This window comes from Mus musculus, chromosome 12 (genome assembly GCF_000001635.26).
Source record: "Mus musculus strain C57BL/6J chromosome 12, GRCm38.p6 C57BL/6J".
NCBI lineage: Eukaryota > Metazoa > Chordata > Mammalia > Rodentia > Muridae > Mus > Mus musculus.
The window spans coordinates 82,393,800-82,408,671 of record NC_000078.6 but is presented as its reverse complement, the minus strand read 5'-3'; the positions used below and the strand labels follow the sequence as shown (position 1 = coordinate 82,408,671).

General features: G+C 46.2%; 1 protein-coding gene across 22 annotated transcripts in view; it reads right to left on the bottom strand.

Annotated features, from left to right (window-relative positions):
- Sipa1l1 (signal-induced proliferation-associated 1 like 1) overlaps positions 1-14,872 on the bottom strand; it is a 282,410-nt gene that overhangs the window by 43,115 nt on the left and 224,423 nt on the right. For all 22 annotated transcript variants that reach the window (XM_011244060.3, XM_011244067.3, XM_011244068.3 and 19 more), the window contains 3 exons: positions 11,906-12,479; positions 11,052-11,326; positions 5,493-5,762 (listed from right to left, as the gene is read on the bottom strand). In XM_011244060.3, the coding sequence (XP_011242362.1) occupies positions 5,493-5,762; positions 11,052-11,326; positions 11,906-12,479 (1,119 nt within the window). The remainder of the gene's footprint in view (positions 1-5,492; positions 5,763-11,051; positions 11,327-11,905; positions 12,480-14,872) is intronic.

Here is a 14,872-nt window from a genome sequence, read left to right as displayed (position 1 = left end):
CATGCCTGGCTAGCAGCCACCCTTGGACTATCATTTACCAATGTGGAGATGCAAGTCTTAGGAACTCTAGCCCCACAGCAGATGCCAGCACCTGGCACCCACGGAGGACACAGAGGAGGAGCCTGGGCCCCGTGCTTCTGTGGCACACTCCACCCTCTGCTTTTCTGCTTTCTCTTGAAGATAAACCTAACACCTGAACTCAGGTTCAGTCATATAAAAGATTCAACCAAGAACTTGTATTTCATGTGGGATTAATTTAGACAAGTTTTATCAGGATATATTTTAAAATAAAAGTCTGCTAAACAGCACCACACAGAAGTGAAAGCAGATCTATTAAAATCCAGCCTTAATGCTTAGCATACCAAAGGCATTTATCAATTGTTTTTACAAAAAGACCCTTTCATTTTCTTCCAAATTAGTGCAAGTTCCATTATTCACAGGAACCCGATAGTGTCCCAGTGTTCGCTGGTTCTTAGAACATAATGATGAACAAGGCAGGCTAAATCAGAACCTTGGCAAATAGGATTAAGATAAAATATAACAAATTCTGTGAGCAAATCTGATGACCTCAACATTCCCAGAGGGGGGAATTAAGGCGGAAACAGGAAAAGAAAGTTTTGGAGAAATTGAAAATGACTTTTCAGAAAATGGATGGGAGCTGAGCTGTGAAGAGTAGAAAGGGACCAGGCTGGGCCTGAGTGTTACTGAGGCGGATGTGACACTTTCAGGAACAGTGGTGGGAGTGACTCTCTGTGTGTGTGTGTGTGTGTGTGTGTGTGTGTGTGTGTGTGTGTGTGTGTGTGTGTAAGACAAGGCTCATCTGACTTTCAGGGATGTTACCAATCAAGCTGGGGAGCCAGACTTGATCTTGACTGTGCAGAACTATGAGTGTCAGGAAAGGCTTGGTTCCAGGCACATCTCCATTTTTATCACATGACCCTGCTAGCAGGAGGCTATGCCTCAGAATTGGAGGCTTCTGGGAATAATTTAGACGTTCTAAAAGTATGAACTCTCAAGCCAAGAAGGAAGAAGCTTAAAAACAATTGCAGATGCAGGGCTGCAAAGATGGTGGCTGGGTCAGTAATGTCTGCTGCACAAACATGAGGCTCCATCCCAGCACCCACATAAAGCTGTAGCAAGGAGTGGTTGCCATCCTCCTTGTAGGGGAGCAGAGACAGAGGATCCCCAGGGCTTGCTGGCCAGACAGACTACAGCTGAGACAGCCACATCCAGGCTCAGTGAGGGACTCCAGCTCAAATCAGGGTAGAAGGGTGAAAGGTACGGCTTATGGGTAAAGGTGTTTCCTGTCCTATGACTTTAATTCTCCTATGTCCTATGATTTTAATTCTCCTATGTCCTATGACTTTAATTCTCAGGTGGAAGGAGAAAACTGACTCTAAAAAACTGTCCTCTGACTTCCACAGGTGAGCTGTGGCCCTTCTCTCACAAACACACTCACTCTCTCCCTCACACAACTCCCTCTCTCCCTCCCTCTTTCAGTACTCAAGAGAAGATGGGGATTATCCTGAAGTGGGTCAGGGATGAGGGCAGACTTAAGCAGAAAGAGTGATTAAAAGCAACAAAAATTCGGGTTTAGGAAGTTGAGTGTACTCATTAGCTTTGATTACTACAAAAAGCACAAAACCCATGTTACTTACAAAGAAAAACCTTGAGTTCACAGTTCTGGGGTCCAAAATTCTACTAGTGAACCCATTATTTTTCTAAGTCTCTTGGTACAGGATGGCAGGGTGCACACTGGCGAATATGCTCACATTCTAAGCCACAAAACAAAGAGTAGAAACAGAGAGGGTACCACAGTCCTCTTTGACGTTGTTCCCCAGTAACCTGCAGACTTCTCATCGGGTCTCACATATTAAATGTTCATGGCATCTCCCAACAGCACCGCCTGACCAACCCCTTGAACATGGACCTTTTGGAGCTGGGGACACACAACACGTCAAAAACTTAGCAACAAGGAAAGGGTTTGAAGAAGGAGTGGCAAATGTTAGCAACTAAGCTCAGGCTGAGTAGTACTCAGTGGCTTGGAGAGCATGGATGGCAGCACGGCCTCAGCCCCAGGAAAGCTCCATGTTCGGCTGTGAGCCAGGGTGAGGGTGACAGTGCACTCATGGCCAGCGGTACCTCACACCAGACAGTGAAGGCTTGAGAGCATCTGACTTATTCAGTAGAATGGAGAACTCTTTCATATACTACGATGACCGCTGCTTATCCAAAGCCCTTGAAGTGCTTAGGTTCAGAGCCCATGAACTCAGATCCAGGCAGTTACGCCTGATCCCACAGGGTGCTTATACTCAGCAATGCAGCTGCACGAGTGAGATTCTACTCCATTCCCATTCTTGAACTCTAGATAAACCCGATGCCCAAACATCAGTTGTATCATGTTACCTATTACTGTTAAATTATCTTGTTATTAATTTTGTTAACTAAAAGGTTCACAAACACTATAAAATTACACAATCAGAAGGACCCTGGGAGCATAAAACTCCCACATCCAAACTGAATGGCTCAGATTTCAAATGGTGCCATGTACAAAGAACCCTACCCAGCTGACAATTCCGTACGAACCTCAAACACCAGTATGTTATTGTTACATAGATTGTGTCCTTAAGTATTAAAAGAAAATAATCAGTCCTGTAAATGTAAACAATGGCCTGTGGTTCTGAAAACCACAAAGTGGGCTTCTGACAGTAGTAAATGAACATTTATCCAAAAAGAACTGTGATGGACCCAAGGCAGCAGGCAGGCTTGTGTCTCAAGAGAGGTGGCTTCTCCACAGCTCAGCACAACTTTCTGAGGCAGAAGATAGGGACTCAAACCACTATAAGGAAAACTCAAGGTTCTGAATCAAGGGTGTCCATGTGCACCAAGTGTAACTGGCAAGAGGATGGGCTTGCTTGAAGTTAAACTTAAAAACTGGCAACTCCAGGGTAAGAAACTGACAGTGTTTTGCAATAGAAGATTACCATACATTTCAAACTGGAGAGGACATTCTAATAGCCAGAAAACATAGCTATGAGACAGCACAAAATATCCTAGAACCTGAGATTCTAGCAGGGGTCTCAGAGAACATCCCACGCAACTTGAAGCCAGAAGGGGCAGTGAGTAGGGTTCAAAATCCCCCAAATCTCAGGCTCATCCTGTCCCTTCTACCCCCACAACCCAAAGAAGTAAGTTTTCTCCTGGGAACTTTGGCCCTCCCCCAGGGAGACGCACTTTCCCTTAGGTGGGGTAAGACAGGCGCAGGTTCTGACACATGCAGGAAGCCACTCTAGAATCCTAAAAGTCCCTCTTAGAAACAAGGAGTCCTATATTCCTTAAGCCCTTATCTTGGCTAGTCTTTTGTCAAGTTGATATAAACAAGAGTTAAATGTAAACAGGGACCTCAGTTGAGAAACTGCCTCTACAGATGATGGTGCTGCCCCTGGGTACCTGGTCCTAGTGGTGCAGGCTGAGCCAGGCAGTGTTGCCATATGCCTTTAAACCCAGAACCAGGAGCCACAGCCTGGTCTACAGAGTGAGTTCTAGGACAGCCAGAGGTACGCACAAAAACTCTGTCTTGAAAACAAAATACAAAGGAGAGAGAGAGAGAGAGAAGCAAAGCATATGTGCGAGCCATAAGGAGCAAGCTAGCTAGCAGCCCTCCTCTGAGGCCTCTGTCTCAACCTCTGCCTCCCCTGCCTTGACTTCCATCAGTGACAAATTGTGACCTTTGAGTATAAGATGAAAAAAACCCTTTTATCCCTAAGTTACTCCTGTCACAGTGTTTGTTACAGCAATAGAGACTGTAACTAAGCCAGCACGGAGACCAAGGAGCCTCGTGATGGCAGTATGCTGAACTTACAATCTTTTGCTTCTGCTGCATTTTGGATTCAACACAGACCACTGCACATCCCACCGGTCTATCACGTGGAACACTGATAGACCTCAAATGATTTTATGTGGGAAAGCTTCTGGACTGTTCTGTGAAAAAAGAAATGGGGCTGGCAGGATAAAGAGGGCCCTTTAAACAATTGCTTCTAGGTTCATCTTTCAAAGCATGAGCCAAAGCAGAAGTTATGGTTAACACACCTCAGGAAGAGCCAAGCTTGGAGCGAGTAAAACAAAGACTTTATTCAGAGATCTCTTGGAGGCTTTTCCTTCTCAAAAATAATGAAAGCACAAGGAGTCCAAGAGGGGATGGCGTGACTCCGGGTAAGGAGTCTTTTACAGGGTAAACAGCAAGGCCCTGTGCATACATCTTCATGATCTATGAAGGATTTTAGGAGACCACTTTTATGTGTGAGCCTTTACAAACTGTTTCTATGTGGGACTCTAGTATTCTAAGATGGCTAAGTGATGGACTTACACACGGCTAGACGACCATGAAGAATATACCAAAAGCTATACTCCACAGAGAGGCCTCCACTTCCCACTGCCCCTGAAGTGACCAGTGACCAGACACTGCTGGTGGCAGCCTGTCCTGTAGGAGAAGGCTCTGTCATGAGGACTCTCCTCCCCACCACAGTTCTGGAACACAGACAACACCCAGCTGCAGGAGCTCCCGCAGAATCACCAGGTGTGTGAGCAACAGGAGGAGAAGTGAGGACAAACTGAGAGGGCGGGAGAAAAGAAGTTTTCAGCAAGTACCTCAGAGAGGCCATTTCCTCCAGCAGGTACCTCACAGAGGCCATTTCCTCCAGCAGGTACCTCAGAGACGTCATCCCCGTGCCATCATGGAGAGGACTACAGCTACAGCAATGACTTCCAACTTCATATCCAACTGTTATTTACATCAGAAAGACCTTGATCCAATTTAATATCAGCCTGAGGTTCCAGTTCAAGGTGGCAGAGCTCACAGAACCATGACTGTTCACCAAGGCAACACCATGATGGCATGTCGAGGCAGACCCTCTTTTTAGGAGAGGTTTATTCTGACTTTCAGTCTGACTGGAGTTTGCTCTTGATGTTCCAGGACTTCCATCCTGTTCAATGACCTCAGTATTAACTGTCTTATCCCTTCCCTGACTGGTGTCTCCTCCTCACTGCTTCCTTCTGTCTTTCCAGCCATGGGAAATCCACTGTGCTATGAGTTACTGCTCTCAAAGCCTTTTCCAAACAAAATGATAGAGACACAGGTATCCAACCAAACCCTCGCATCTCACTACTTCTATTTTCTAAGTTGCCTAAGACATTGAAGATGATAATATAGTTACCATCACTTAAGATCTGTTATCTAAGTTTTAATCCAATTGGGCACTTCTATGAGATGAGGGTTTCTATTGATAATCACATAAAAATTAAAAAGCAAAGCACATACAAATCCCACTGTAGGGGGCTGGATGTTCTGCTGAAACACGCATGCTTTGGAAGTCACTCATGGGTGTTTCAGTTTTACTTCTAAGAAACATGGGGAAGCCTAGAGCTGGTGCTTAAGTATTTGGTGCTATCTGAATGTGGGGCTCAAACAGAGCAACCTTTGAGAGGGCACTCACCTCCTTTCCAGTGGGCGCCCGTCACTGGAGATGCTTCGAGGGATGTTGGCAGCTCTTTCTGGAGGGGGCATTTTCCCATCTCCCTTCCCAGCATTCAGTCGTGAGGTCATGGGACTCTGCAGCTGAGATGGAACCTGGGGCGAATGAGCACCCTTGCTGGCATTCCGCTGCCATTTGTTATTATTCCGGAAGGGAAACTTGAACTCGTAGGAAATGCCTTCATTCATCTGGTACTCCATCACTGGCATGCGGTAGGTTTCTGAGCAACTCCTATTAGGAGGAAGGACCAGGAGAGAACAATGACTACTGCGCCTTGTCATGCTGATGGGACAGGATGACCCCCATTAACAGGCTTTTAGTCTCTGGCCCTTGCAGGTTTCCTCTCACAGCCTACTCACACCCCAGAGGATCACACGTGTGTTCCTTTACTCAGCCCCAACTGTGGAGACTGGGAGGAGGAATCTGTAAAACCTAACAGGCCCCAGGTCGGCTGGGAGCATGGAGAGAGAGCTAAGGCGGGAAAGGCAGCTGGACGGACCACAGAGCAGGCAGCTAGTGAGAGCGGGCAGCAAGCAGACTACAAGCAGCTGCACATCTCCCCTCAGAGTTCCAAGTAGGTACCTGGGGAGGGGGGCAGCTCTAAATGGGCTGGGACCCCAAGAGTCAAGAAATAAAGCCAGGAAAGATCCCTAAGCCCACTGAGAGATGCTCATTTAGCCTAGGAGGAAGAAAACTTGTTACAGAAATGCAATAATTTTTAGCCCCCCATGGAAAGCTTAGCATTATCTGAAATCAGACTTCATTTCTTTTCAAAGGAAGGAATCTTCCTGAGTGACATCAATGGCCAGAGACACAGGGTCCTGTCACTTCTGCTTTGTCTGTGGGTCCTCAGGAACCCACATTCCATTCTTTATATCTAAACAACGAGAAAGAGATTCTGTCTGTTCTTCTATCCCTTGACAGTATTAACCTGCATCAGGATCCCATCATTAAATCCAGGGACTGTGAGGTCTGAGAAGCAGGAGGGAAGCCTTGAAGGGGGGTGAGCAGCTGTGAAGCATCACTCTGGAGACAATGTAGACTGAGTCCAAGGCAATGGGGGGAGCCGCACAGATGAGCCAAAGTTGCAATTTTAATTTTAAAAAGTAAAATAAAATTGGTGCAATTGATTTGAGATGCTTTGTTTTACCCAAAATATCTGAAATGGTATTTTAACATATAGTTAGCACTGAGAAGTGACTGCGATATCTTATACTTCTATGAATCGCATACAGTTCACAGAGAACCAGACTGCAGGCATTTCCTACTGCTTTCATGGCAGGGGACCACCTGACTGGCTTTGTATCCTACCTATTTCTGTAAAACCTAAAAGGAGAGGTGAAGCAAGAGTGGACACTCCCCTGAAGGACAGAACTAATGGCAGTGTTAATGCCATATGTAAGTAGTCATGAAAAGCTCTCCATGGCCTCCTGGTAGTAAAATGTGGAAGTGAGGGTAACTATAGGACAGACTGCAGGAAGAGGATGTGTGCTAATTTAGCCATACCACGGCGAGTCCACAACGGGGAGACAGAGCAGGCTTTAACCTACAGAACAGCAGCTGCAGGCGTGGCTTACTGTAGTTTCTTACTAGAGAATATCTCTAACTCTCTGCACATCCTTCACCCACAATGAGTCCCATCTACAAGTGCAGCCTATGACCAAAGGAACTGCCAACACCTGTTGGAAACCCATCTGGGCCTGTGGTCAGCAGGCATCTCAGTATTTAATGTGACCAAAGGGCAAACTGAAGCCTAACGGTAAAAGACTAATGTTTCAGAACATCAGGGTCCCTGGCTGTGAACTGGGCTCTAAGGAAGTCTGTAACTCCTTTTGATGGAGCTCATCTGGAGAATGAGATTTGGACGCAGGAATTCCAGCTCAAAGGCAACATGCTCTCACTTTCAAAGCAAGAAAACACTTTGCAACCCATTCTTATTTAAGAGATAATGTGACTCTCAAATCCCCAGCAAGAAAAATAACAGTCCTAAAGATAATTTGGTCTTTTTATGTAACTGTTTTTAGCTTCTGAATGGCCCCTGATTGCAGAGCAGCACCCCGCAGAACAAGGCTGCACACCCGGAGGCCTCAGCCAACCCACCAGCCCCGAGTCCCAGCGCTCACAGACACTGGAGATCAGGGAGGGGCCTTCCCACCCATTGGGGCTGGGATGGATGAGGGCGCTTGGGAGGCTTCTGGCAGGCCCTCAGCACCGTTTCACTGTGCTGTCTTCTCTGAGCAGTGCCTTCTGTTTGTCTCACTCATTTATTAAAAAATGGAGCAGCCATAGGAAGGGTGGGCACTGGGAAAAATGAAACAAGACCCATCATGCACACGGCAGGGACTCAGGAATTTGGCTTTGCTTTATGTCCCTTCTCTTAAACAAACTACAGTTTGTGGAAGGTTGGCCTGTTTCCTAAGAATAGGGAAAAGGTCCTTGATTTTATAATATTTAAATATTTTGGGGGGAGGGGTTGCTGTCAAGCTAACTTCCATTTTTAAAAGCTGCCTTTACAAACTGCATGTGCACACACACTCTAGGCCTGACATACAGTCGCTGTGTGGCTGCCTAGGATGATCTCAAGGTCTAGGCAACTGCCAGAACCGAACAGCACTGGGTAGTGAGCTTTGAGGAGGCCTGGCCCACCCTACCCAAAGCTCTAGGAAGGCTGACAAAGAGGAGAGTAATTACTCAGAGAACAGAGTAATTAGTTGCTAGGAAAATAGCAGTGGGAGTGTGAAGTGCGGAGGGAAGAGACAGAAGCAGAAGCCATCCTATTTTGTTGAAAACTGTAGCAAGGTGCTAATGCTTCAACTGTTCCCTTTGAAGCCACTTCTGCAGGAGCAAACAGCTTTTCAGGCCTCCAAAGGCATCTATCTGCACAGTGCACAATTTCCCACCTGCACAGAGCAGCCAGCAGGGAGGGCAAGGGCGCAGCACCCAGCTTCCCAGCGGGGAGGGCTAGGGCGCAGCACCCAGCTTCTCAGCCTAGCACCTGACATGTGCAGGCAGCAGTGCATGCCTGGAGAGGGTGGCTGTTGGTTCCCAGTGGAAGACAGATGTGGCTCCTTCATATGGTAGAGGAGTTGCCTGCTCTGATGTCAGAATGGGTTGTCCCATCTGGCCCAGTGCAGCCTTTTCCAGATTTCATGGTGGTCACTTCAAAGAGGCGAGTGGGAGAAATAACACCATGAACCAGGAATGGCACAGATTTACACTGATGTGCAGGGTAAGGGTCTGTGCCTACCTACAGAACAGCACTTACACCTGGATTCTGATGCCAGAGGAGCCTGAAAACTTACTTAAGTTTCTTCCTCTTTTGTAAGATTTATCATATTTATTTATTTATTTATTTATTCATGTGTTTATTTATGCACTTACTGTGCAGCAGGACACTGTGAGAGGACACCTGTGGGGTGTCCTCCTGACACATGGGACCCAGGGACCAACCTCAGGCCATCAAGCTCAGTGGGAGTGACCTGACTCCCTGAGCTATCACACGGGCCCTCCCTGGCTTCTTACAACATGAACAATGGTCGTATGTATCTCCTCATAGGATGGCTAAAAGAATTAAATGTGTTAATTCACGGAACTGTGTTTTTCTCTAGGACCTATAACATTGAAGTAAAACTTCAGCCAATGGTATTCCGTAACACTCCAAGGAAGATAAACCCAGCCTAGATGAGCATGGCCAGTAAGCCACCCCTCACCGCTGGCCTCGATTCCTAATAACAATGACTCAGTTTGATGGCAATGGGAGCTCCATTCTGTCCGGCCTCACAACTGCTTCATTCCAGTTCCCCATACACACCTGGAACATAGAGAAAAGAGCAGAGCCACTGTGTCTGTGACTCTGAGAGCTGAGACACTTTCTCCTGACTACAGAAACTGTCTCCTGTTTAGGGAACTCAAAGGAGGGCAGTCAGGTGACAGCAGAGGAGAGCCGGGCACTCAGAGATTGTTCTAGGTAAGAGCCCAGTTGCCCTCTGAACCACCATGTGAATCCCAGGTCAGCAGAACACTTAATGTAAGTGACAATGGACTTGGAGACTCTAGAAAAGCTGGCAGGGTCAGCAGATCCTGCTGTCCTGGACGGAGACACAGACAGGATGATCTGAGGACACTCACCCATCTCAGATTGACTAAACCAAAAAGATCTGTGGAGTCATCTTTTTTTTTTTTTTAACTCAGCTATATAAAAGAGTGTTCCTTAACCTGCTCAGACTGAATGGCCCCAGAATATTCCGACACAGGCACACAACCCCCAGGCTGCCTACCTGATAAATGGCATAAATAAATGCTATTCTGAATAAAGACTGATTTTTTTAACTGAAGTTCACTTAAGTCTTTAAGGGGCACAAATAACCCACAATAATGATTTATAGTCTACCATCTGCTAATCATAAATCCATGAGTGCTCAGACCTAGGACTAGTCATTTTAGGGAGAAAAAGAACTATGGTTTGGTTAGATTAATTATCAGTATTTATTTATGATTAATTATTAGTTAATTAATTAGATGTTGTGTGTATTTTGCATTTTTATTTTTTAGCAAGAAGACAGGGTTTCTCTGCTTACAGCTCTGGCTATCCTGGAACTTGCTTTGTAGACCAGGCTGTCCTGAAACTCACAGAGATCCACCTGCTTCTGACTCCTGAGAGCTGGAATTAAAGGCGTGTGCCACCATCACCCAGTTATGTTTTGGCTTTAACTACAAAATTTAAGACAAATTCTTAGAAAGTAGTGGCTAAAAATATACAACTTTTTTTCTCTCTTCTTCTTTTTTAATTTGATTTTTTCCAATCAGGGTTTCTCTGTGTAGCCCTGGCTGCCCTGGAATTCACTAATTAGACCAGGCTGGCATCAAACTCAGATATCCACCTGCCTCTGGCTCCCTAGTACTGGGATTTAAGGTACATGACAGCAACAACTGGCTACAAGTTTTTTTTTTTTTTTTTTTTGTTTGTTTAAAACCAACAAAAATATTTGCTAAGTCTAAAGGAGAAAAACAGTTGATTAGATTGGCTCAATCAAGCAACAAAGACGTGAAGTTTTGGTCAGTGCTGCTGGCTTGCCAGGAGCTGAACAGGCAGGAGGCTCCAGCCTTCCCTCTAGAGAAGGCAGTCAGGCATGAAGCACAGCACTGAGTCATCTGAAGCCCGTTCCTGGCCCCACAGATGCTGCCAGAAAAAAAGCCTGGAAGTCGGGCTCAGCAGAGCCAGACAGCAGGGATTAAAGCAACCATTGAGCTTTGAACATTCGTGAGGTACATGGGAGTGAGGACAGCATGAGCGCGATGCCACAGGAACAGACACTCAGACAGCCTCGATGGATGTGCTCTGCTTACAGGCCTCCGGTGCGAGATGCTGAAGATGGGTGTTGCAGCTCTTGTCTGGACTGCATTCTGCGGGAGACTTTCCACGCAGGAACCATAAGCCTCACAAGAGGACAATTTCTCTCTGGCTACTCTGCTTACTAAGAGATGTCCCATGTGGCCCAGCAGCCGTAAACTCAGACCTACCTCCGTGGGGTGCAGTCGTCATGGGGAGGGATAATGACAACCTTCACTGTGACTGATGTTCTCAAGAGATCGATCATCTGTTCATGGCTCAGGGTGGCCACTGCTACCTTGCAGATCTCCACCAGGCGGCTGCCCTGCCTCAGCCCTGCTTGCCATGCGTAGCCGTAGGGTTCTACATCCGCCACAATGCCCTCATAGTTGACATGGAAGCCAAGCTGCCCCAGCCCATTTCTTCGCAGAGTCATTTCCACAGATTCACAACCTTTTGAAACAAACTAGACAAGGAAATGAGAGGTACTCAGTTAATCATTAACAGTGGACTTGGCATTAAAGAAAATGCTGCCTTTAGTTATTCCGAACATCCGGTAGCTGGTTGGAGGGCAGGCTGGTTAGTCCTCTTCCCTAGTCTCTAATTTGGTAGGAAAACACAACACACTGGCTGCCTCCACAGGGACCAGTGGCTTTCCTGACATAGAAAAATCTGGGATAGGCTGGCAGCAAAAAGAACCTGTATTCTACTTTCAGCGGTCCTTAAAAAATAATCCATGGTGGGTTATTGACAGCTTTATTAAACAGCTTTCTCAGCAACTACAGGAACACCCGCCACCAGGGCAGTGAGACTGGGTTATGTGCAGGTGACTTCCCAGCACAAGACCCCAGACAACATGTCATCCCACCCGCCCAGGGCTGCTACTTTTCCTCAACAAACAATGGAAAGCAGGAACGTCAGATAAACTGTGTTGCTTCACTCATCAGCAAAGGAATTGCCAGAGTAGCCAATCTTGCCCCAGGCCTCTGTGCCCTGGCTTTAGTCTGCGAAACCCCAGGAGTGAGCATGGTTACAGCAGTCTCACCTGCAGCCTTCTGACAATTTCTTTGATATCTTCACCGCTAATGAAGCTCTCCACCGACACACATTCTCCCCGCTCATAGAAGATTTTGAGGCTGGTGTCGCTGGAAGTCCACCCTATGACATCTCTGCAGGAGCAATTGAAAGCCACACTCTTTGTCTCCTGCTCAATGAGGACGATGAACTCGCTGGAGATCCCAAGGAGGCAGTCGAACTCCATGGCCTTGTTGTAGTCTTTGGCCCGGACAGCCCACACAATGGCCCCCATGCTACTGAGCTCAGCTCCTGGATAAGGCTTAGACTTTTCCTTCTTCTTGGAGGCCAGAGAAATAAATGGAAACTTGCCAGAAGGGTCAATAGGTGTGTTGGTGACATTCTTTTCTGCCAGATCTTTCAGGTATTCCTGGCGGGTCCTTGTCGCCATGGCCCGGAACTTCTCTGATTTATGAGCAGCATTTTCTGCATTTATCACTTTGGCCAAAAGGAAGTCCCTGAACACATTTGACTTGGGGAAGGTGACCCCTTTAGGGATGGGAGGTCCAAAAGAAGGTACATCTCTGGACCTGGTGACTGCCACACTGAGAGACAAAGCAAAGGACAAAGGATGAGAGGTGTGTCAGTATGTCTGTCTTCTATTACACCATGGGGACGTGGGGACATGGGGACATGTGGCCGGGGCTGGTCCAGTGCAGACATGCAAGACTCTGGGTTCCCCGTCCTAAGGAAAGGGGATGCGCATGTTAGTTAAGACAATCCTCATTCTGGTCAAGAAAGAACACAAACTTCTGCTTAATTAGTCAACTTGTTAGTTTACTTCAGTTTTTTCCAGGCAGACTCTTTTTACCTTAAAGTTTCAACTTCACTTCTTTAGCAGGTAGGAGACTAACTGTAAGATCATGGTGGTTAGTCATGCTGGCTTACTGTAATGTTCCACACACCAGAATAAAAGCTATTTTAAATACCTACAGACTATATCCAGTGCGCAGGTTGCTATAATCACACAACCTTTCAGAACAGAGATTCTGTCAGAACACAGATGTGTCCTCCACTTGAGATAGAATGGCTGCAGGCGACATACACAGTCCATCAGGGAAATGTCAGGAGATACATGGCCTTTGAGAAACAAGTCCTTTCTAATAAAGCAAATACTATCTGATGGGCCATGTGTGAGGCATCGTGAGACTAGAGTGAAAGCATACCTTTGAAATAAAAACATCAATACCAATTATGACTTTTATAGAACTGCCACAATAGTTGGAAATCATGTTTTTTAACCGAGCTATTCTTTGGTCCAAATATTCTGGTTTTGGTCTGTGGTTCTGCAAGAAGCACACTGCCCTTTCCTGTCTGCTTTACGTCAGACTGACCTAAGAAAGCTTGCTCCCACCACTGCTTTTGCATACACAGAGCTAAAAAAAAGTAGGCCCATGAAAAATAACCAGCAACATCTGTATGCATCTACTAATCTTAATCTCAGAAAGAAAAATACCAAAACGTTCCTAAAACAACAAAAGTTGGGAGGAAATAAAGAGGCTGTATGTCATCCGCCAGTCTTCAAGATCACTCCTGGCACCATCAGCCAAGCCTGACAGGGCTAAGGTGACAATCCCTCTTTCCACAAGATGTAAAATTGAGTCGGCCACGAAACTGTGCACTAGAAAATGTTTTATGTGAGTTTTCAAGAGAAAAGATACAATGTGAGAGTGCTTTCAAAGTAAGCTGATGGCCCTGCTTCCCTCAGGAGTTGAGGCAAGAGGACACCGTGAGTTTTAGGCTATCCCGGATGCCTACTCAGTCTCCTAACAGCCTACAGAATGAGACCTTGGCTCATCTTCCCCTAAAAGGGGTTGGGGTGGGCTTCACTTAAGATATTCAGCTACTTTTAGAAAAAAAAAAGTCTTCATCTAATAGAAATGGGATAGACAGATCTGCAAGTGAAGGCTTTACAGTTAGAAACTGTACTTAGGTGAGATGGAAAAGCTATACATGATGCATGCTTGTCACAAGTTTATCTCTACAAGAAGACTACCTGCCTCACTTCACGACAAAGGGAGGTGTCAGCCAACACCCACTCTCTGACTGCACAAGGGAAGCCCCACACTCCCCGTGCACACATTAGGCCTAATTACACACTATTACAAAGGCACTTGTTCTTGTCACTGTGAGCTGTCTGGCTTGAATGCTGACAGCTGTGTAGTTTTCATTTGATCGTGTTAGCTTTCCCCTCTTCTGAAGCTGAGCAGAAATGCTGAAATCCAGATTTGGTAGATCTTCCCCCAGGAATCCTATGAGGATCCAGAAATGTTTAATATCTTTCATTTTAAAGCTGGCAACTCTTTGCTAATTTCACTTGGACCATTATTCTTCCTCAGGAAGCAGCTGTGGTTTCTCTGTAACCAGAGAGAGGCCCACGCTCAGCAGAGCTGTGAGCCTGAGCACGGCTACTTGCCCCTGAGCCTGCAAGAATCTAGAGATCTATTTATTAGCCGACAGAACTTTAGACAAACACACACTGGCAACCTCCCAATAATTAGAAGCATCTAGAACGAGTTGTGAGGGTGAGAACTGAGTCTTCACCATGTAATTATCTGTGATTCACTGCAGATGGGAGGTAAGCGATACAGACAGTAATCAAGGCTGCAGTATTAGAAACAGAGTCCTCGGGAAGACAGTGAGGAGGAAGAGGCTCTAGAAGGCGCCTCTCACCAGCTTTGTTTTAGTCACTTTAACATTCAAGGTGCCACAAGGTTAAGAGGGTCACTGACCTAGATGACACAGACGTCAAACTCTCAAAGGTAAGGCCTGGTTTAAGCTAATTAGAATATTTTGTTTCGCTTCAAAAGGACCTTTGTCTACACTATCTCAATATAGATTCCTAAGGTTAACTATAAATGGTCCTTGCTATGTTTAAGGTGAATTCCCAAGGGCCTCTCTCTCCTCAGCCACACTTACCTTAGGCTCCTTTGCTGCA